The following is a 24,149-nucleotide window of genomic DNA, read 5'->3' as shown; positions in this document are numbered from 1 at the left end:
CATTGTGCTGGGCCAGACTGAATCTTGAAATCAGTTCTCCATCTTAAAGAATCTACTATGAATACACGCCTCAAAATTGCCCACATACAAGCCTTGGCTGCTATCAATGAGGTTATTATTGGCGATCTGAGGAATGATGTGCCACATTGAATGCACATGGTCAATTTATTAAGATCCGCTGCTGGTAGCTCTCTTTACAATTGCTGACTAATGACGTCCCAGATGTGCTCTATTGGATACAAGTTCAGAGATGATGTTGGCATTAATAGTACATTTAGGCCACACAGGCTTCTCACAGTAAAACTAGCAATCTGCGGCCTAGAGCTGTGGTGTTGAAAAATGGCTCCTGGGACACTTTGGAGAAATGGCCATTCCACTGGTTCAACGATTGATCTACTCTGTACTACAAGTGAAATGTCACATACCAAGCCTATTGTGTCAAATACTATCTACACAAACCATCAGAAGGCGTTTGCATGACATTGGGCTTCGAGCCAAGCATACAGCTAGAGGTGTGTAATTGATTTCATGCCACTGCTCTCAGTGGCTATCATGGTGCAGAGCAAGGCAGCAATGGAGGCTGAAATGGAGGTCTGATCTCTTCAATGATGCATCCCGCTTTTGTTTTGGATGCAATAATAGCCAGAGAGTGGTGTGGAGACCACGCGGGCAATGCCATGAAGAGGCCTTCTTGAGGGAACATCACACTGGTCCTATTCCTGGGACTATGGTGTGGGGTGGCATAATTTACATAGACGAACCCCTCTAGACTTAATTACAAGTACGCTAACAGCTCAGTGTTACAATGATTTGGATTTATGGAATCGGTGATTTCTCCAGAGTCGAGCCATTTTTCAACATGCTAGTGCTGTTTTAGGCAGCCTGTGCCGCCTAATCGTACTTTAATGGCCTACAGCATCTCATAACTTGTCTCCCATTGTGCATATGGGATGTCATTGGTTGGCAATTGAAAAGAGAGCAGCCAGTAGTGGATCTTGATGATTTGTGTACCCAAGTGTATTCATTGTGGCAGAACATTCTTCAGATGAGCATTAATAACCTTAATCAGAGCAGCAAAAGCACATAAGTATGTGTAATTCTTTGCATGGAACTCATATTCGATATTAAATAAATTGTTCTGATACGAAAATGATGAAAAATTGGAAAAAAAAATTCAAATCATTAACATATTTATTGCTCCTGTGATTTCCATAATTCATTACTTTTCTTTCTTGGTGTTGCAATTTCAATGTTGAGAAGTGTAATATTTTACAAATACCTTTAAATGTATGTAGTTAATAAATAAACCAAGACAACAGACATTAGCAAAAAGATTCACAATCTTACTTTAAAAAATTATTTTAATGGCAAATATTTATTTTTTCTGAATATAGAGTATGTCCCCTTGCAATATCTCCTAACTTGATTATAAAAAGAGCAGATAGAATAATCTCATTATAGTAATAGCTCCTAAAGGTCCCAGACATGTTCAATAGCTGTTAGCCAAATGATTGTTTGTTTGAGTGCTATCTCTTCCAGCTTTCCCATAAACAGACCACTTGACCGAGTGCTCCCGTGTTCTCTATGAGAAAGCCACTGCTAGAGGAGTCTGGCAGTGGCTTATCTCTCAGAGAAAAAAAGATCGGCAGTTGGAACATATGGTGGTTATAACACTATGTTGGGGGCTGTGGTAATCATGATGTTGCATGTGGGGTTGTGGGGTCATTATACTGTGTGTGGGGGGCTTTTGGGGCCATCATATTGTGTATGGGGAAACTATGAGAAACTCAATGTGGGGAAGACATTTTAGAGGTATCATTCTGTGGGAGGCAGTATACTGTGTTGGGGGCCACTGTGAGAACATTATTCGGTGTTGGGGTCAATGTGGTAGCATTGTTCATGTGTGGTGTTGGATTGTTGAGACTGCGGGGTGAAATCAAAAAGAGATGCCCCCCCCTAATCCACTGAACATTTTTGGGGAATTGTGGTGAGGAAGCGGGCAATTAGGACTTTTGCTATGGGTCCCCATGAGATTTATGTAGATCACTATTTAACAATATGTCAAATAACTCAAGGTTAGTAAGCTGGTGATTTTATGGATCAGGAAGTGATCTACACTACACCATGTTAGGGCATTACATTTAGTGCCGTCGAGCGTAGATTTATGTAGCTATGTGCATATACATTAACATACAGTACCTCTGCCATGGAATGTCATAAAAAATATTAAACACATTGTATTGAAAAGCATTGCCTGTTATACATTCTAATCATCTTAATTAAAGGTAAATAGATGTACTGGTCAAGCAGACACTCTTTTGGCAGATGAAAATATCATGGTGTACTTAGTTAACATTATTTTGATCAAAAAAACGTAAAAGCCGTCCCAACGCGTCAATGTGACCATATTCAGGATGGTTCTAACCTCTAGTATTAAAACTTTACCATATGTCAAATGAGTTAAATGTGAATAAGGGACGGGGAGGACCGCAACACTGACCAATGGACACCAATAAAACGTATATAAGTTTTTTTTTTAAATTATGTTAACTAAGTACCCTACGTTATTTTCATGCACTATTGCTGCAGGTATCAGGCTGTTCCTGGATTTGAAATGGGTCCAGGACCTTATGTGGTCTCCCATTCCAGTCCAGCCAGGGCTGATGCTGCTCAGCATCACCATCAGCCCCAACGCCTAGCTGGTCCACGAGCACTGTTTGTCTCCCAGATAGTTGTGTCTAGCGATGTTAAGCCTGGGTTGCAGAGGGAGACAGGGCTTGTGGAATCTAAGTCCAGGATTTGCCGCACTGAGCATGTCCGTGACCTGGCGGATCATGATTGGTGGGTTGGCAACCACCTGACCCGGTGACCTGGCACTGCCTGATTGGTCCACGGGTAACATCACCAATAGCGCGTCAGTGGGCAGGGCTTAGTCTTTAAAAGGCCCGCCCACAAAGATGGCGACGCGCTCAGATCATTTGAGCTGGTTGTTTGTGGTGTGCACGCTGAAACTCTTGGGCTCCTCTCAGAGCCATAGCTTTATTCACGCAGGTAGCTTGAGCCATATAGAGCGGGTCTGCTCAGTCCGGTAGCACGCCGGCTGAGTGCACGAATACCCGGCGGGTATCACACCCACATACTAGCGCCGTCTCCTATAGCGTAGCACCTGTACCAAAGACAGGGCTACTGCTCCTAGTCCGGTCACACGTCTCCCTGCGGTTCTTGGAGATTATGTGAACCGCTTTAGCACCATTCCCCATTGCGTAGCACCTGTATCAAAGACAGGGCTACTGCTTCTCCCACGGTCGCAAGTCTCCCTGCGGTTCTTGGAGATTGTGCGAACCGTCTTACCCTTCTGTGTGCATTAACATGAAGGGCTAAGATATTTGATAGGTGCGTCGCCGGTCGCTCTCCCTCCGTGCAGTTAACGGAGATAGAGCGTATCGCCTTACCCGGTCCGGTGTGCTGTTAACACGGGTGGGTTATCAATTTAGTTGTCGCTTTCCTTTCCACCCGGAAAGTGTTCGGCAGCAGTCCATTAGGCTGCATTGCGGACCCCGGGGTCGGTTGCGTTCCATTAAAATAAAGTTGTCTGCAACCGCCCTCCTAACAATTGCTATTTATTTATTTACTGCAGGGTATATGCTCATTTTGTTTTTATCTTAGGTTTTGTCTGTTTAGTGGCCAGTGTGAACATGTGCCTACACGTTGCATGCATACCAACTTATATTCCAGCTCATTTCTTTAGGTTTTTGCACTCTGTGCAAATAAGGGTGTGTCCTCATTTTTCTTTGAGCTGGTCATTACATTTATATAGCTCCTCATGGTTGGGTGTCCATTAGTCGGGGTCTCTGCCATTATTCCCATTTACATTCACATTAACAAAATGGCTCCAGAAATGTAATTTTAGAATTTTTTATACAAAATATGTATTAGGTGCCAATTGTTCTTATTATTATTTATTCTCTGGTATTAAATCAGCATTATCAGAGTTGGCAACATGCTAAAATATATAAATTTGCATTATCAAATATGTCGTATGATGACTTAAAATGGTAGGCAAGTATCCCATGTTTAAAGCCAAGAGAAAGTTTGACCTCCAAGTTTTGAAACCAATATCCAACTAATATCTTAGTACAAAATATAGGGGGGACTTTATCAACAGTATGACATTTGTTAGTATTAACAGGGCACATGGTTATAATTGTTATACAAAACCACTTTAAAATACTGAACAGTTAACAAAAGGTAAAATACATAAATAGTATTTAAATTTCATTACTTAGTGACACTTTATGATAACTTGGCACATGAAAAATAAGTAACTGCATCATGGAGACCCATAAACTATTAGGACCAAAACATTTTGTCAAATAACCTGGTAAATGATAGTTTAAGTAGAAAAGGTAACACAAGAAAGGCCAAAACTAGTGTGGGGTGAAGTTGTATTGTGAAAAATGGCCAGAAGTCTAGAAGAGTGTGTAAACCACGGGCCAGAGCTAGAGGACAATTGTAGAATGAGTAGGAAGATGGTATAAATAGTGATCTGAGGTCAAGTAATGAAAGCTTTAACAAACTGGGGGAAGTAGGGACGAAGTGATTAAATTAAATAATAGTGATGACAGTAGAATTCATGTAGAAACACACATAAAGTGCCTGTATAGATACAAAGCCGTTATTTATAAGGCTGGGCATCTCCACTGCGGACATTGTCCGCACCTAACCCTTTCACAATCTGCAGTACATCCACGTGATTTTACAATGGATTTGCAGTGGATTTCACCTCTCACAACAGAGGAGATTACATCTGCTACAAAACAGACCGTACTGCAGATTTTAAAATCTAGCATGTATGAGGAATTTCTAAATCCATTTCACATGCATTGTATTGTATTTTTTTTTGCTAATTTTCAGTACTGAATCTGAACAAATATACAGCCCAGGGAAATGGCCTAGATCTGAAGCAAACAAATAAGGTTAGAAAATGGAAATAGAAAGGGCTGGAGTGAGGACAACCAGGATAGGCAACGGGAGGGCATCAACAAGCAACTACACCTTAGCCAGGGTCAATAGAGGGCTAATCCAGTGAAGTGGACCTGGATGAAAAAAGCCTAACTATGGCTCTGAAAATATAAAAAAGTAGGGATAACCAAGGCATGGCTTGATAGTAGCAAAATGACTATGATGGTTATAGACTGTTCTGGAATTACCATAAAAATAGAAACGAAAAAAGAGCCCTTAGCCTTTATTTAAAGTATTGGCTTCATGCGTAATGATTTCTGTAAGGGAAAGTAATATATTAAATCACTTTGGGTAGAAATATATGGAATTAGAAGGAATACTGAAATACTCATACTATATACAGTATACTAAGTCTCAAAGTACAGTAGAATAGAAGAAGCAGAAAATCTAAAATGTGTAAGTGTAAAATTGAAAACTTTTTTGAAAGTTTACCAACAGATCTGACATACAGATCTGGTGTGTACCAGGGCCATGGTGATCACAGAAAAAGAATGAAATTTTTTTTTTAGCTGAGAGGTGTCCTTCATTTCATAAACTAGAATTGTGTGGCATATTTATCAATGTATTTACATCCATTTTGGCGAAAAAACAAAACAATGATTGCACCATTGTGCTTTTCTGCAGCAAAATCATGGAGATACAAAATTGCACTAACAGTGACAAATTTTTGAACATTTTTTAAAGCATTTTCAATTTACTTTCCAACTTGAGAGCCAAACAGCATAATTAAAGGAATAGATGGATTGCATTCCCAAGAATGACTATCAAACTAGGAACAGATACATTGATATGTAGAAAAGCATGAGTTGAGAGTATAGAGATCTCTTCATACCAAGCCCTGCTACCAGAACCTCTTCTTTCTACATCTTATGGAAAGATGAGTTCACCCATCATAGATGGGATTATTCTTCTGTTCTTAAAAAACAGGAGAAAGATATCTGCATCCAAAATAATATATTTGAATGAAAAGCTAATCAGTTAATAAATTGCCAAATTAAATCTTAAATATATACGGTAACTGCCTTATTAGTTCCATATCTAAATATCGCAAGTACAAGTATTATGTTGCATCAAGCCCTTTGACTCCATTTTAAGGGACATTGCAAGACTCTAAATTGATTAGCCCTAGGGATGACTGCTAGCGATTATACAGAAAGAACCCAGTGCCAAAAGATGGCAGCATACTTCTGATCAGAAGGATGGGAATTACCAACAGGTTAGTCTATAATATAGGGTTGGAGGATTGTGGCTGGTATTCAAGAAGGGGCATTGCGACTGAAACTAATGGGAACAAGGTGTCTGCTGCTCATCATAGGGTAAAGTATATATTTACAATTATACAGACATGTCCTTTAAAATCGAAAAAATGTATGTGAAAACTGTAAAGTGATAACAAAGCCTTGCAGTCCTGAGATAAACTTACAGAAGAGTATTCTGACACAGAAAGCCGTAAGAAGTCCTAGTGCAGGTCCATGTGCTTATCGGATGGATCTAATCCAATTTGGTCATCTGCATACGTAACTTAATTGACCACTGGTCTTGTCACTTGGCGCTCATGCTGAGCCGTATCATTGGCATGAGTTGTTTCCCAGATTATTCCTCAAAGCGCTATTTTTATCCTAACTACAGGAAAACACATGCAAATGAACCCATTAGACAACCTAATTCAATAACACAGATAGAACTGGAGAAATAAGTGACCCACAACAGCAACATGTATGGATCATGCTTAAAACACTGGATAGCTTAGGCTAATGTAGACTCCTGTTTGTAATGTGTCAGGCAGGTACACATGCACGTATAAATAAATTAGATCAGCAAGATACATAGCGTATACTCAATATGCATAATAGCTTAATAGAATAAATAAATGTGTTGCCCAGGATCACCATCTTGGGCCTACGTAACCATAGGGCATACAAACTGCTCGCCCTGCATGGCAGCGGGGGTTGGCACCCTAAATAACGAGGTTTTGGCACCCCCGCTCCATGACAGCTGTCCCTCACTTTCCTAGAATATGCAGTATAACTGCAGGAGCTTAGCCTAGACAAAATCCAACAGGCTAAGATAGGGAAAGAGAGGCATGAAGATATGACTTATCGTTCATGATGTCTTTGAATAAAGGTTTCCAAATCTCTGCCTTTGCCTCTGCCCCAACGCGTTTCCCTGTAAAAGGTTCATCAGGAGGTCCATATAATAAAGAAGAGCAGATAGACAGGTCTATAGATGTTAAAGGCCCATGATGGGTCCTGATGAACCTCTTACGGGGAAACGAATTGAGGTTGTATTTATATTAATATGAATGATTGTCTATTTGAGAAATTTGTTTAATAATATGTATGGTCAGACCACTTGATGCCCTTTTTTATGTACCACCTCACGTTCTTTTAAATGTATTTTATGATGTTTCTTTCATTTTGTATAAATAAAATTTGACTATTTTAAGAAAAGGTCTTCATCTCTTGATAGGTTGAACTATCTGTGTATGATATAGTGACATATCAAAGAATAAGGGACAAGATCAGCTTTCGGTCAGTGGATCGGTTAGTGGGCCTTTCCAGTTGGCCCTTATATTTTTACCTGGTTTGTTTATTGGCTATTTATTTTTTGCTGTGCTCACTAGGGATTTATTAGTGTCCTTTTAATACAATACTAAAAAATTCAATGTTTTAAGGGCTGTATGTACGCACTTCTGTTTCCCCTACAAATCATATTGTTTCAAGTAATATAAAATTAAATACAGGTTATATTTTACAGATAGATTTGCAAAGCAATGGTAAAAAAAAATCTGATTTTTTGCAGTCCTACATATTTGTAAGGGAGGGGGTATATAAATATTTGTATAATACGCCAATTTATAATACATTATTAAAGATCTTTTATGAATCTTTGTTCTTCATTGCTATCCTCCATCACTTATGGGATAAATAGTTGGTAATATGCACTGTTATATGATTTAAATAATATAAAATATTATATATAAAAAAATTGTGAGTTCCATCTCCTAGCAGATCTAGAAATTAGGTCATGAAAATTTACATTAATGGAGAAATTCAAATAAAAAAATAAGTATATGAATGAAGGGTAATATATAATTACTGTGTCCAAAAATGAAAACATTTTGTGCACAGAAATAACGGAATTCAGAAATGGTGAAGTGTACATAACTGATACTTTAAATGATTGTCCGTAAATGTTTATATAAAAACACATTCACAGAACAATAGGCAACTTAATAAATATGAAGTCTAGGACTGCACAGATGCTTTGTGTAACATGAAGTTCACTCTGTTGTAATGCAACATCGCATCTAATGGTAGCTGGATTTTTGGTCACAACCTGGTAAGCTGAATGCAACTTTTCTATCATAGTTCAAATTATAAATCCTGTGCAACTGCATCTTGCTTGCAACTTTTCTGTGATTTGGTTGTTTCTTTAGTGATGTAAAAACTAAAAGTTGTTGTTTAGCTCAGTATTTTTAGAAACCAAATAACCTCTGACATCTGAGGTACTTGTATGTCACATGTACTCTAACAGAAGTGATCTGAGTTATTGTAGCAGCCAGAGGTCTGAGCTTCATGGAAGATCACTAATTTCACAATGTACTGCAACATTTAAAGGGGTATTCCTATCTCCGAGATCCTATCCCAATATGAAGTAGATGGAGTAATAATGATAATAATATTAGCAAATACCTCTAATTAGAAATGTAGTATAGTTGTTCTAATTCGCTATGTCGCTTACCCCATGTGCAGAACATTGCAGTAGCTTAATAGAATATAAGGGGTAGTGTTGAGCCACCCCCGTAGTGTTCGAGTTCGGTTCGTCGAACACCAGCATCTTCGCCGAACGGTTCGTCGAAAGGTGTCGAACACAGTCGAACACCGTTAAAACCAATGGCAGGCAAACAAAAACACATAGAAACACATAGTAAACACATAGAAAACACCTTCAAAGGTGTCCAAAAGCTGACAAACTGCTCAGAAGACACAACTAATACATGGAAAAGTGACAAGTACATATAGTCATGCGAAAAGAAAAGAGGTGGAGGAGTAAAGGGAGGAGGAGACACAGATATAGGCATGTCATGCCCTTCTAAAATCAAGAAAGGCTGGAGTAAAAATCTAAAATCAGCCTACCAACACCCAGACGTCGTGACAAGAAAATTAAAAAAAGAAATATCTTTAGGTAGAATGGCGGTTCCATTCAGAACACTTTCCTTACAAGACATAGTGGTATCTCCGTTGGGAGTCGTGCCAAAAACGGAACCCAATACATTCGGACTAATCCACCATTTGTCATATCCAAGGGGCAGGTCAATAAACGACAACATCGACGTGGAACCAAGTACAGTAGTATATACTGTACATCCTTTGACAAGGCAATCAAGCGGGTCAAGAAGTTGGGAAGGGGCACCCTAATGGCCAAAACAGACATTGAGGGGGCGTTCCGGTTACTTACTACCTGTGCCTCTGAATAGTGTCCGCCTATTGGGCTGCTTCTGGGAAGGAGCATACTATATAGATCACTGTTTGCCCATGGGGTGCTCCATATCCTGCTCACTATTTGAGGCGTTTAGTTGCTTCCTCGAATGGGTCGTCATGGACGTTTCTAAGGGGGCACATATTATCCATTACCTCGACGACTTCTTATGCCTGGGCCCAAAAGATTCACCACAGTGTGAATACACATGGTAGTCCACCTGTGAGAAGGAGAGAGCTGGAGGGAGAGCGGACACCACAGAGCCGAGGGGTTAGATGGAGAACGGAAGAAGGAAAGAGGGTGAGGGAGGTAAGGGAGTACGGTGGAAGGCCGACCTGAGCTCCCCCACGTTCCTGCTGGGCGGGGAACAGCCCTGGGAAGAAAAGCCGCTTGCGCATCCTTTTGAGGTTACGGGTGCGAGGGGGCAGAGGGACTACGCTGGTGTGCGAAGCCGACATGGCCAGGCCGTTCCTGCCCGTGCAACCTCCATGTCGCTGGGTTTGTGCCAGAGCCGCGGTGGACCCTGACGGCCAGCCCCCCTCTCCCAATACTGATGCCTGTCCGCTGGTGGGTCGAGACCCCCCGCGGTGGAGGCAGCTCTAAGCTCTGTAATTTAAATTGGATCTGTAATTTGAATGAGTACACTTTAAATCCTTTTACAAGGATCTATTGGAGGGCAAGTCTGGTGCTAGCAGCCACGGTAATTCCAGCTCCAGTAGCGTTCACTAAAGATGCTGCAGGTAAAAAGCTTTTATAAGGATCGAGCTTGGCGGTCCGCCGCAAGGCGTGCTACTGCCATTCCCTGCCCCTTTGCCTTGAGGCGCCTCCCCGATGCTCTTGACTGAGTGTCCCGGGGGCCCGAAGTGTTTCCTTATAAAAAATTAAGTGTCCAAAACACAGGTGGTGTAGCTTGCTTAACAGCTGGGATACTCCGCTGACTAGCAGACACTGCTACTAGGCCCAAAATATTGCCTGGGCTAGATGCAGTTAAAAATTTGTAATTAGATCTACAGGCAGTGTAGCTTGCTTAACAGCTGGGCTACTCCGCTGACTAGCAGACACTGCTACTAGGCTCAAAGTATGGCCTGGGCTAGATGCAGTTAAAAATTGTTATTAGATACAAAGGCGGTGTAGCTTGCTTCAAATGGGCTACTCCGCTGACTACGAGACACTGCTACTAGCCCAAAAGGATTTCCTGGGTTAGATGCAGTAAAAAATTGTCATTAGATATACAGGTGGTGTAGCTTGCTTCAGATGGGCTACTCCGCTGACTACGAGACACTGCTACTAGCCCAAAATGATTGGCTGGTTTAGATGCAGTAAAAAATTGTTATTAGATACACAAGCAGTGTAGCTTGCTTCACAGCTGGGCTACTACGCTGACTAGCAGACACTGAAGCTTTGGAGCAGACCTCTGATTCCCAGGCTATAGTATGAGTAAACAGCTCTGCAGACAACCATCTGTGTTACCCCAAGCCATAGTGTATGTAGTTTCTTACGGTTAAAAGGGGGGGGAGCGACCCAACCCCACCTGGAATTGACGATGCCAACGTCATGTAAAACACAGCAAGGAGACTCCAAAAAGAGTCTCCATTTTTCAAAAAATTGTGGCACAGACACCACTTAAGTGGCATCAATTGCCCCAGAGTTGCTTAAAATGGTTGGTGAGGTGATTTTACAAAATCCTTAAGCTTTTAGTCTCCCCAGGATGACACAGGGGTAGAAAAGTCCTTGCGGATCCATGATTTGTTCTACATTCTCAGTGGACAGCCGCGTGCGCTTATCTGTCAGCACACCACCAGCAGCGCTGAACACACATTCAGAGAGAACGCTGGCTGCGGGGCACGACAAGATCTCCAAGGCGTGAGTGGCGAGCTCAGGCCATTTTTCAAGATTGGAAGCCCAAAATGAGCAAGGGTCCAGTGACACAGTCATGGCTTCGATGTTCACTTGGAGATACTCCTGTACCATCCTCTCTAGGCGTTGACTATGTGTCAGACTTCTTGTCTCCTGTGGTCTTGCAAAGGATGGTCTAAAAAATTGGTGAAACGATTCTACAAAATTGCTGTTACCAGCAGATACGGGGTTACTGTTACGGTTTGAGTGATGAAGGCTCGACAGTCCCACGGTTGGCAAGTTAGAACTGTGAGATTCACTACGTGCACCACTGGTGTTTTGTGGAAAAGCAGATGTAAGATTCTGTAACAGCCTCTGCTGATACTCCTGCATGCGTGAAACCCTTTCTATGGCAGGAATTATTTCGGCAAATTTACTTTTGTACCGGGGATCTAAGAGTGTGGCAACCCAGTAGTCAGGATTACTTAGAATTCTGACAATCCGAGGGTCATGTTGCAGGTAGTGCAGCAAGAAGGCACTCATGTGTCTTGCGCATCCAGGAGGACCAAATCCTTGTGTTGGTGGCGAGGTAAGAATCATGCTTCCTTCCTCAGCCCTCTCCCCCCAACCTCGCACAACAGAAATCGGCTTCACAGGTGGGCTACTCCACTGGCTACCAGACACTGCTACTAGGCCCAAAAGGATTTCCTGGGTTAGATGCAGTAAAAAATTAGAATTAGATACACAGGCGGTGTAGCTTCCTTCACAGGTGGGCTACTCCGCTGACTACCAGACACTGCTACTAGGCCCAAAAAGATTTCCCGGGATAGATGCAGTAAAAAATTAGAATTAGATACACAGGCGGTATACTGTAGCTTCCTTCACAGGTGGGCTACTCCGCTGACTACCAGACACTGCTACTAGGCCTAAATAGATTTCCTGGGTTAGATGCAGTAAAAAATTAGAATTAGATACACAGGCGGTGTAGCTTCCTTCACAGGTGGGCTACTCCGCTGGCTACCAGACACTGCTACTAGGCCCAAAAAGATTTCCTGGGTTAGATGCAGTAAAAAAATTAGAATTAGATACACAGGCGGTGTAGCTTCCTTCACAGGTGGGCTACTCCGCTGACTACGAGACACTGCTACTATGCCCAAAAGGATTTACTGGGTTAGATGCAGTAAAAGAATGTTATTAGATACACAGGTGGTGTAGCTTGCTTCAGATGGGCTACTCCACTGACTACCAGACACTGCTACAGGCCCAAAAGGATTGGCTGGCTTAGATGCAGTAAAAAATTGGTATTAGATACACAGGTGGTGTAGCTTGCAACACAGACAGGCTACTCCAATGACTAACAGACACTGCTACAGGCCCAAAAGGATTGGCTGAGCTACATTTCGCCAAATGCTGTGAAAAACACTTGCACAGCACTGGCACAAACCTGCCTGGCAAAAAGTGCTATGAACTGCTGTAACCTAGCCCTCAAAAGGGCTGCAATTAGAACTAGTCCCTACTCCCTAAACCTATCTCTCTATGTAACGGGAAATTCGCTCGCAATTCACACAGTTATACTGTATAGCGCCCACAGCAGCAGCGGTGCCGTCTAACATTCAGCTGCAGCAGTGACAAAATGGTGGCGACAGGGAAAATGGCTGGGTCTTATAGGGCAAGGACATGTGACATACACAGCCAATGACACATGCCCTTGCTTGTGTGAAAATAAAGCACTTCGCTGCGTGTGTGCTCTGCTGATAGGCTGACAGACTGCACCGCCCCATGTAAATGCGGGAAAGAAAAAAAAAATGGAGATCGGCATTATTTCTGCAGAGATCCATCCCCTGCCCCTCCCCCCGCCCACTCTACACTGAAACTGTCTATTAACATTGATTAACAGTATTACTGTGAAAAAATCCAGTTACGCTTTTGGTGCAGGAACAGTTATCGAACATAACCTCGAATAGCCGAATTCTTTGCAAATCGTTCGAGTTCGTCGAACGACTCGAACATCGCCCAGAACAGCTCGAATTTGAGATTGGCGAACAGTTTGAGTCGAACACCGCTCATCTCTAATAAGGGGTCAGCACAACACAAAATCAGTGCTCGGAAGGAAAATAGAATAAACCACTTGTAAAGAAATAAGAAAAGAATTTTGGTGAGTCCCAAAAATAATTAAAATCCTCAATTTATTTCAAAATAATTGAAAAGATCATACAGGTTGGGAATACATCTCAACGCGTTTCTGGCAAAAAGCCCTTATTCACTGAGAGTGAATAAGGGCTTTTTGCCAGAAACGCGTTGAGATGTATTCCCAACCTGTATGTTCTTTTAAATTATTTTGAAATAAATTGAGGATTTTAATTCTAAGAAAAATTATTTTCTTATGTGAAGCCGTAGGTCTTGGCTACAGGTTGGAGACCCATAACATTGTAAGACGGACTGAGTCATATAAATAGGACATGGTGAGGCAGCTTTTTTATTTATTTACACTTGTAAAGAAAACCTAGAGTGCTGTGACACGCCGTTCCCTCACACACCGATGAGAATTAGGACAGATATCCCCATCCACTGACAATCACCTGGACAGATAACCTTCATAAAGGACAAAACGTTGGCATTTAATCTGTCTCGTATGGGCTGGCTCAATAAATCCTGCCATTTAAAATCTATTTTCATTTTTGTAACGAAGGTTTTCTTTACAAATTGCAGTAGTTTAGGTATCTATGCTTATGGCCACTCATATAGTGACTGTTAGTTAGATAGTTGGTAGTGGCCATAACCATGAATACCTAAGCCACTGCAATGCCCTGCACATGGGGTAAGAGACATAGCGAATCAGAACCACTACACTAGATTTATAATTGGAGGCATTAGCTAATATTATTACACCTACTACATATTGGGATAGGATCCTGGAGAAGGGAATACCCTTTAAAGTTTATTGTAGGCGCTATCAAGCCATCACAGGTACATTTTCCCAAGGGAGAATAAAAAAGTAGTTCACATTTTTAAAAAATGCATAAAATTTAAATCCCTCCCTTTTCCCATTACAAAACAAAAATAAAATAAACTTGGTAAAACTCTGATCTATAAAATTATTTAAAGCACCACTCCAGCATTTCTTTTTTTTCACCACTATGGTGATGTCACTAATTTAAGTTCCCTGTTCCTAGAGTTACACTCACCAGCCACCACCTTCATCTGTTATTGGAGCCGCTCCAATCATTTTTTTTTTGCAGGTTGTGACCTGCCGGATTATCCAAGTGTTTGCTGGGTGATCCGGGAGTCACTAATCAATGTAAGTCTATGAGACCCAGCATAAGGCCAGAACGAGGCCATCATAAATTTACTTTCAGAGCTTGTGACCGTTACCTCTAACTTCCGGTCAGTCAGAAGTTGTGGTCACAAGATGGCACTGTGGGACCAGAGCGGTGCTGGGAACAGCTGAAGACGGCAGCTGGTGAGTATAATACTAGGGTCAAAGAACCACTCCAGTGCTGAACTAAAATAAATGCTGGAGTGTTATTTTAAAAGTGAACCTATCATGTTGTACATGTAGTCACATCTGTGGACAGCATGGTATGGAGAAGAAGAAACTGAGCAGAATGATTTTTAGGTTTGTTGGAAAAGTATAACTTTATTAAATTATAGTTAATAAACTCCCTGGTGAGTCCAGTGGGCAGCCCTACTCACTTACTGACTGCTATCTCTGCATAGCCAAGCAGGATAGACTGTCCATCACTGATTAGGACCACCCACTTAAAATTAGTAGCAATAAAAACTACTCATCCCACAAAATACAAGCTCTTACATAGTTCCATCAATGACAAAATAAAAATGTTATGGATCTCAGAAAATGATGACACAAACTAAATTTTTTTTACATACTTCTTACTTTTTAAGACAGTAAAAAAAAACAAAAATGTATACCGTATATATAAATTTGGTATTACGGTACTCATACTGACCTGCAGAATCAAATTACCCGGTCATTTTTACCTCACAGTAACTGCCATAAAAATGAAACGTGATGAAACATGAAAAACTAACACCTTTTTGTTTGCATCTGCTTCATAAAAAATCAGTATGCTATAAGTGGTCTGAATCCTGCCCTGTGTATGTGACGCGCCCCTGGGCCTGTGTCGCGCTGCGTTGCGCATGCGGGAGCTTACCCGGAGCCGGATCTCTTGAGGGTTGTAGTCTCGTGGCGGTGATCCGGTCCGTGCCCAGGGAGTCAGACTAAGTGGCGCTGTATTAGCGGTAGATGTTGGACGACTACGCCACCCGTTGACTACAGCTAAGGAGCTGCTGCTGCAGGGCAGACCGCTGAGGCCGGTGGTAGGATTGTGCAGCGTGATAGTATAACCCCCAACGGGAGGGGTATGGCCTCAGGGCAGCCGACGTGGATGATGGGGGTAGCAGGAACCACTCAGAGACGGTACGGTGTAGTTCAGGGTCTTTACTGGTGACCACGATAGACCCTCCCGGAGTACTGGCTAGCGATTGGGGCCTGGTCAGTCCTTGAGCAGATGGGATCTCCCCTGGCCAGGCGGAGTTGTAGGCCTCCCAAACTAACTGTACTCTTCTGGCTACCTTGCTAGAGGCGGGTATAAGTAGCCCACGTCCCTGAGTGTACCGTGTGGTGCTCACCCGTATGGCCGGTGACTCGGGGCCTTCTAGTAGCTTTCGCTCCACGACGGCGGTGCTGGTCCCATGCGTGTGACCGTGCCTTCGGGTTTCTTGGCCAGAGGACCTGAAATCCCCTGCCTGACGGATTCTGCTGCTGGGTAGGAGTTAGTCCCACAGCCTCGGACTCCGGGTCCGGTGATAGCTTCTCAGTCAGGGCGAGCTCTGCAGCTGCCAGCCCCTGACTCCTTGTAACACTGCTCCCACAGAGCTCCTGTTGTTTCTTCCCATAGCTGCTTCTCTTCTCTGTCTCTACTTCTGGCATGGCCCAGGAGCTGGGCCCAGCCGGAGCCACAGCTCCCTGTCAGCCCTCCTGGCTGAACTCTCCCTCTGAACTCCACACCCCCTGCCTCAGCCCTAGGTTTATATAGGGGAAGTTCTTCCCCTCCCAGGACTGGGCAGGAGGTGTGGCATGCACAGGATCCCTGACCAAGAGACCTCCCACCTGCTCTCAGACATAACATTGCCGTTACTGTGGAAACCAGACCCCTGGGGTGCCACATTCCCCCCTAGTGAAATTTAGTACTCCGGGACTAAACATATTTTTAGAAAAACATAACAAGGTATAAACAATAATAATACAATAAGAAAAACACATAAAGATGGTTACGGCGTGTCCGCAACCGGGTGCAGTCTTTGAAGAAAAGCAAGGTGTCCATTTCACCAAAACAGGGAGACGTAACCAGGTAGGGGTCTGTCCTGCCCCGAGTCCTTAACAGTCTTTAGTCCATTCCTGGGTTACGCTCCAACCATGTACAAAGGATTCCCGGTAAATCCACCAAAGACTCCCATAAATTACTAGAAACACATAATTATTTACAGGGTGGCCGCTCTCAGTCCTCGGCCAGTGGGGATAAGGAATGGCTGCTCACAGTCCTCAGCCTGGTTTAAGATAGGGGCACATGGGTAACAATTCACTAATCCCAACGGGGACCATATTTTAATTAGCAGCAGTCCTTGTACCCTTACGGGTAACTATTTACAGCTCTTTATTCACGCTACTTCCCTTCAGTAGCTATGTCCTCTTTGTGCTCCCTCCTGAGGGTAGTCCTCAGACCCGTCCGGGTCCTCTTGGCTTTCCTCGTATTGGTAGTACTGCAGCTCCTCCTCGGTTAGCTGGGTTAGTATCTCTGCGACAGTCCTCCTCCCAGGTGGCCAGGACTTTACATCCCTTTGGGCTGCCCCGGTTAATTGGGCCACCAGGATGCTCACTTTTTGCTCCTCTGTGAGGGGGTACACCTGGAAGAGGCTATCCAGCTTTTCACTAAAGTCATTCAGGGTATGTGACTCTCCTGAGTATTGGGGTAGCCAGACTGCCCCCGGGATATAGGGCATGGTGAAAGGCATGACCGCAACAGCGGTGGCGCTGGCGGGGGTTGAAGCGGTGAAGCTCTCCTCCGTATCCGACATCCTTCTCCCCCCTAGTGGACCGTGGCCTACCTTGCGATGATCCTCTTCCGTAGGCCGCGGCTCCACAGTGGATCGTCAGGGTTGAGGACCTTCCGTCGCGCTCCTGTGACGTCGGCGTCTGCTGGGCTCCTTCCAGGACCTTACGCAACGTCCGGACATGAGGCGGGGCTTCAGTTCTCGCGCGCTTTCGGAGTCCACGCCCCTCTTCTTCCCGTGCGGCGTCCTCAAGATGGCGTCCAATGGCGGGAAAACTCCACGGCTGGCGGAAAGAAGGCCGAAGATGGCGCCGAATGGCGGGAAAACTCCACCGATGGCGGGAAGGAAGCGGAAGATGGCGCCGGATGGCGGGAATCTTCACCACAGGTAAGTTTGAACAGTCTTTTTCAGGCACGCAGTACCCGGTGGTTGCGGGCACGAGATCCTGCCGACTACGCCAAAAGTTGACGCGCCCCTGGGCCTGTGTCGCGCTGCGTTGCGCATGCGGGAGCTTACCCGGAGCCGGATCTCTTGAGGGTTGTAGTCTCGTGGCGGTGATCCGGTCCGTGCCCAGGGAGTCAGACTAAGTGGCGCTGTATTAGCGGTAGATGTTGGACGACTACGCCACCCGTTGACTACAGCTAAGGAGCTGCTGCTGCAGGGCAGACCGCTGAGGCCGGTGGTAGGATTGTGCAGCGTGATAGTATAACCCCCAACGGGAGGGGTATGGCCTCAGGGCAGCCGACGTGGATGATGGGGGTAGCAGGAACCACTCAGAGACGGTACGGTGTAGTTCAGGGTCTTTACTGGTGACCACGATAGACCCTCCCGGAGTACTGGCTAGCGATTGGGGCCTGGTCAGTCCTTGAGCAGATGGGATCTCCCCTGGCCAGGCGGAGTTGTAGGCCTCCCAAACTAACTGTACTCTTCTGGCTACCTTGCTAGAGGCGGGTATAAGTAGCCCACGTCCCTGAGTGTACCGTGTGGTGCTCACCCGTATGGCCGGTGACTCGGGGCCTTCTAGTAGCTTCCGCTCCACGACGGCGGTGCTGGTCCCATGCGTGTGACCGTGCCTTCGGGTTTCTTGGCCAGAGGACCTGAAATCCCCTGCCTGACGGATTCTGCTGCTGGGTAGGAGTTAGTCCCCACAGCCTCGGACTCCGGGTCCGGTGATAGCTTCTCAGTCAGGGCGAGCTCTGCAGCTGCCAGCCCCTGACTCCTTGTAACACTGCTCCCACAGAGCTCCTGTTGTTTCTATCCATAGCTGCTTCTCTTCTCTGTCTCTACTTCTGGCATGGCCCAGGAGCTGGGCCCAGCCGGAGCCACAGCTCCCTGTCAGCCCTCCTGGCTGAACTCTCCCTCTGAACTCCACACCCCCTGCCTCAGCCCTAGGTTTATATAGGGGAAGTTCTTCCCCTCCCAGGACTGGGCAGGAGGTGTGGCATGCACAGGATCCCTGACCAAGAGACCTCCCACCTGCTCTCAGACATAACAATGCCGTTACTGTGGAAACCAGACCCCTGGGGTGCCACATATGCAGATAGAGTTATATGGAAGAATAGACACAAGAGGTAAAGCTGATCGCCAAGCTGCAAAATACTTGGCAAAAGACACAAGGTCTTATTTATCAAAGCTTTCTTAAAAAAAAATGGCCTTGGTGTCCACAGCAAACTACTAAAACTTTGGCGAAAGCAAAGTGACTTCTTAGGCCCATTTTCCACTCCTGAATAACACGTAGTGATTGCCAAGTAAAAACTTATTTTCATAAGAATTACTTGAATAGCATGCAAAGGAAATTGTTTTTTTTTTGTAAATGTGATCACTTTTGTCAGCAAAGAATAACATTTTTAATATTAATAATTTCGCTCATTTAGGCTATGTGCCCACGATGCAGAAATGCTGCATATTTTTTCCGCTTCTCCCTGGCAGGAAAAACGCATGCGGTTTTTACATGCATTTTTCCCGCCAGGTAGAAACGTTTTTGCATGCATTTCTGCATGCTGGTTATCAAGCACTTTTCCAAGTGATTTTAGCATCACTTGGAAAAGTGCTTGACAATTTGTTGACACTATATAAATCCATGCACCTGGCATGGATTTATAGTAGTGTGACTAAGTTAGTTAAAAAAAAAAGAATAAGAATGGTAAAAAAAAAAAAAAAAGATTATACTCACCTTCCGATGTCCTCCCGGTGTTTTCTCCGCTGCGTCCGGTGTCTTGGGCAGCTCGCAGTGGTGTGAAGGACCTGTGGTGACGTCATTGAGTCATGTGACAGGTCACATGACTCAATGACGTCATGGCAGGTCCTTCACAGCACCGCGACCCATACAGCAGACCAGACGTGGGGGAGAAAACACCGGGAGGACATCGGAAGGTAAGTATAATCTTTTTTTTTATTTTAAATTCTTTTTTTAACAGGTTCTATGGTACCTAGGTCTGGAGGAGAGTCTCCTCTCCTCCAGACCTGGGTACCATCCGCACATTGAACCGTGTGATATCCGCATGTAGAGATGCAGTGATGTGGATGTCAAGCGGTCCAATGCAAGTCAATGGCGGCGATTACGCTTCGTGTCCGCAAAATTAATGGACATGCTGCGTAATTTTCCGCAATGATAATCCGCAGCAGAAATTTCCGCAGCATGTGCACAGCACATGCGGATTGTCATTGGGGACCATGGGGCACGTAAACGCATAGTGGGCACGCAGCCTTACACAGGATTGGTCTGTGGCAAACATTTTTGCGACTGCCAGTGTCTTCCATACATTTACATACTGTACAAGTATTTTTCACCTATACCTCTGAATGGGTTTTATAAAGACATGTGTACAATCTGCAGATATATGGAGTACCCAAAAATTACTGCAACTAATGAGCCTCGAGTGAGTGAATGTGCAATATGACATAGTTATGGGATTCAGCTTTTGCAAGAAAAATATGGAAGTGACAATGACCAGAAAAATATTAACAGGAAATGTGTCCTCAAGATAGATATCTCATGGTTAGTAAAACATATGCCTATAGACAACTTCACATGTCCTAGTACCCATTTCATATGTCCTAGAGGCTGTTGGCTACATATACGGTCCATGTACTCTACAGCCTCATAGACATACCTGACTCTGGTGAGTAAGGGTCAGGAGACCCACAGCCAATCCAGAAATTTCAATTGGTTACAAGTACCATAAAACTCGGGACTCCCAATGCAGCATTAGTAGAGCCAATGCCTGGACTGGCTATGCAGTGCTGGTGGACACAATGCCTGACCTCACCATTCAGTGATGGTATTCCAGGTGCCTGAACTCCTTATATAGTGCTAGTAAACACAACAACTGGACTCCCTCTACAGTGCTAGTAGACCCCATGCCTGGACTGGTTATGCAGTACTACTGGAAACAATGTCCGGCCTCATCATTTAGTGATGGTATTCCTGATGCCTGAACTCCTTATATAGTGCTAGTAAACCCAACGCCTAGACTCCATATGCAGTGGTGGTAGACTTCATGCCCAGACTGGATATGCAGTACTGGTGGACTCAATGTCTGGCCTCACCATTCAGTGATGGTATTTCTGGTGCCTGAACTCCATATGCAGTACTGGTAAACCCAACAACTGGACTCCCTATGCAGTGCTGGTAGACTACATGCCCAGACTGGATATGCAGTACTGGTGGACACAATGTCTGGCCTCACCATTCAGTGATGGTATTTCTGGTGCCTGAACTCCCTATGCAGTGCTAGTAAATCCAACAACTGGACTCCCTATGCAGTGCTGGTAGATCCCACACCCAGACTGGATATGCAGTACTGGTGAAAACAATGTCTGTCCTCACCATTCAGTGTTGCTATTCCTGATGCCTGAACTCTCTATCTAGTGCTAGTAAACCCAACACCTGGAATCCACGTGCAGTGCTTATAGACCCTATGCCTGGACGGGCTATGCAATGCTGGTAGACCTAATGCCTGGGTAGCCTATGCAGTGATGTTAGCCCCTATACCCAGACTGACTAAGAATTGCTGGTGGACACAATGCTTGGCCTCACCATTCAGTGCTGGTATTCCTGATGCATAAACTCCCTATGAAGTACTAGTAAACCCAACACCTGGGATCCGTAAGAAGCTGTTGTACCCCTTGCGTAATTCTACTAATTTCTAATACAAAATAGAAGGAATGTGTCATCGCAAGGAGACTTGACAACATGACAGAAAATCTACTTGTGTGGTCAAGATCTACTTTTTATCAAATGCAGTCATCTTGTACATAGGGACTATTGGCAAAATATTCTGCTTGGTTCTGCCAACTGTCTCTTTTGCTACCAGCCTTAGAAGGAATAAAATTAACTTATAATACATATAATACATTAATTTATTATCCCTTTTTTTCTCATGTATCCATTATTATTTCAAACACTTTACATAGATGATACCTGATTTCACACATTATTTTTTGTAGTATTATGCAATCAGAAACAAGTACTCTACATGTTGTTGGGATCAAGGCCAAAACAGCCATAAACCATAATGCAGATGGGCTAACAGCAATTAGAGTTATTGGCAGCCTGAGCCGCACTGACCTTCTCGCCTGTCGTCACTACAGTAATTACATGGACTGGTGACTTGTTTTCAATTGCAGTAAAGCACCTTTTGAGTGAATTAATAGTTGTTACGTGTACCCCTGATACAAATGGGTACAACAAACCCAATGACACTAACATAGCATAGAGTCTTATAGAATATTAAGCATTTACCAACCAGGCTAATTTACAGATAAAGAACGGTTTCTTTGAAATCAGCAATGCGCACGTTTTTAATGAAAATAGTTTCTGTAAAAAATCACTGGACCACAAAATAAGCGACGGGACATTCAATTAAAGTGGCATGGAGTCAGTCACAGAACAGTGCCGTTAACCCGTTTCTCCCCATGTCCTTGCTGGCATTACAACACGCTGTATAATTCAGACTTATTTGCATGCTAAATATGCTCTGAATTTTAACATACATTGTATTGTAAGAGGCCATAATAGGAGCCATAGCAGCATATAATAATGCAGTATGTACAATAAATCATTCTCTGCACAGGTTTTCTATGTACCTTTCGGACAGTTATGTGTCCATCCGATAGGATATAAACATGGGAAAAATATCAACACTAAGTAAAAGCTTTTCCGGTATCTTTGCATTAAAAAATATGCCATGGTTATAACCTCTGTCCCTTTTTACTGCCATAAATAAAAAAGAAAATTGTCAGAAAAATTGTGTGGCCTTTGGAATGCAACATACTGCAACCGATTTTTATTCTATTTAACAATAAAAAATAAATCAACAGAGTCCCAATAATTTCTGCCCAAATTGAAATTAATGTATTCCTTTATTAAAAACATTTAGAAAATACAATATACATTCATGCACATGGCAATACTATGGCTTGCACGGAGCCATGGGTCCTCTGCTGTACCACTTCTCACCATTGTGAGTATAGAGTAATACAAATGATTTTTGTTGTTCTTGTACCTCTTTATTCCTATAATTTTGCATTTACATAAAAAATCTGACAAAAAAAAAGTGTCATTTTCCATCGAACTCCATGCTGCAATTGTATTCATTCAGCATGTATGCTTCCAAGGCAAAAACTGTATGGCACTGTATGGAAAGCTCTGAGGTTAGAAACTCCACATACAGGCACGCACCTGCGTACATGAGCTCTATACATCAGCAAGGAATATTTAGGTCAATAAAATAAATAAATGAATGAAAAATGTATGTTATATAGTTATCTAAAATTACAATTCTTTATCACAATTTTTCTTCTAGACAGGTAATACCGTATTTCATTTAGTGTTCATTTTGTAATACTGTTTGCATTTTTCCAGATACCCATTGTATGAATATACAGTCTCTATGTGGTACAGAAGGCGTTCAATGCTTTCTTTGAAATCAGATTACAAACTGCTCAGAAGTTAATCCTTTGGCCACAGGAAGTGGCAAGACAAGCTGAATAAGGAAAATAAAAAATAGCATACAAGCAATATCTGCACAGGTTAGAAGCAAGTGGCTACATACTGGATAGATATGTGAACATAAGACACACGGGTGACCTACCTTGATTTAGACCCATCACTGAGTGAGTGAAATGTGCAGCTGCACTGAGATGGACAGGACAAGCAAAAGAAAGGAAGGCTCCCAAACACCAGGCAACCAAAGATGACCAAAGAGATACACATGGTGAACTAACCATGAGGAGCACCTTGGGGAGATATTTGCAGGTGGCACCTGGTCACATTTTGTTGAGTGTCTTCAGCTTCCAGTCGCAGACTGATGCTTTAGCTGCAGCTCAGTCCATCAGATAAAATAGGATAGGGGATTAGTGAGAGGACTTGGTTCTTTTCCTGTCGCTGCCTATTGCTTCCTGGAATGTCATAGGAAAGCGTCTATCTAAGCTGCTACATGAGAAAGCCACAGTATTATGCACATTACACACGGGATATCTATACAAAAGAATTATGTTTTGAAACTATAGCATTTTAGAGACACTACTAGCATTTCCTATTTTATCTGTTGCTTTATCAAAAGCTATACAAATATTAAAAGGTATATTGTTGTTGTTAATAATCTGTGAAAAAAAACATATTATTATTATTATTATTATTTATTATTATAGCGCCATTTATTCCATGGCGCTTTACATGTGATAGGGATATACATAACAAAAGCATTTACATAATCTTAACAAAACGAGTCAGC

General features: G+C 43.3%; 1 protein-coding gene across 1 annotated transcript in view; it reads right to left on the bottom strand.

Moving 5' to 3' along the window:
* The window catches only part of LRIT1 (leucine rich repeat, Ig-like and transmembrane domains 1), a 68,285-nt gene extending 44,465 nt beyond the window's left edge, over positions 1-23,820 (bottom strand). Inside the window, exon 1 of the mRNA XM_073681458.1 lies at positions 23,508-23,820. Within this exon, the coding sequence (XP_073537559.1) occupies positions 23,508-23,629 (122 nt within the window). The 5' untranslated portion in view covers positions 23,630-23,820. The remainder of the gene's footprint in view (positions 1-23,507) is intronic.
* Positions 23,821-24,149: the final 329 nt, after the last annotated feature.

Source organism: Phyllobates terribilis, unplaced genomic scaffold (genome assembly GCF_046119375.1).
Source record: "Phyllobates terribilis strain yellow unplaced genomic scaffold, ASM4611937v1 Scaffold_5__5_contigs__length_657084704, whole genome shotgun sequence".
NCBI lineage: Eukaryota > Metazoa > Chordata > Amphibia > Anura > Dendrobatidae > Phyllobates > Phyllobates terribilis.
Note: the sequence above shows the minus strand (reverse complement) of the source record. Positions and strands in the feature narration are given on the sequence as shown.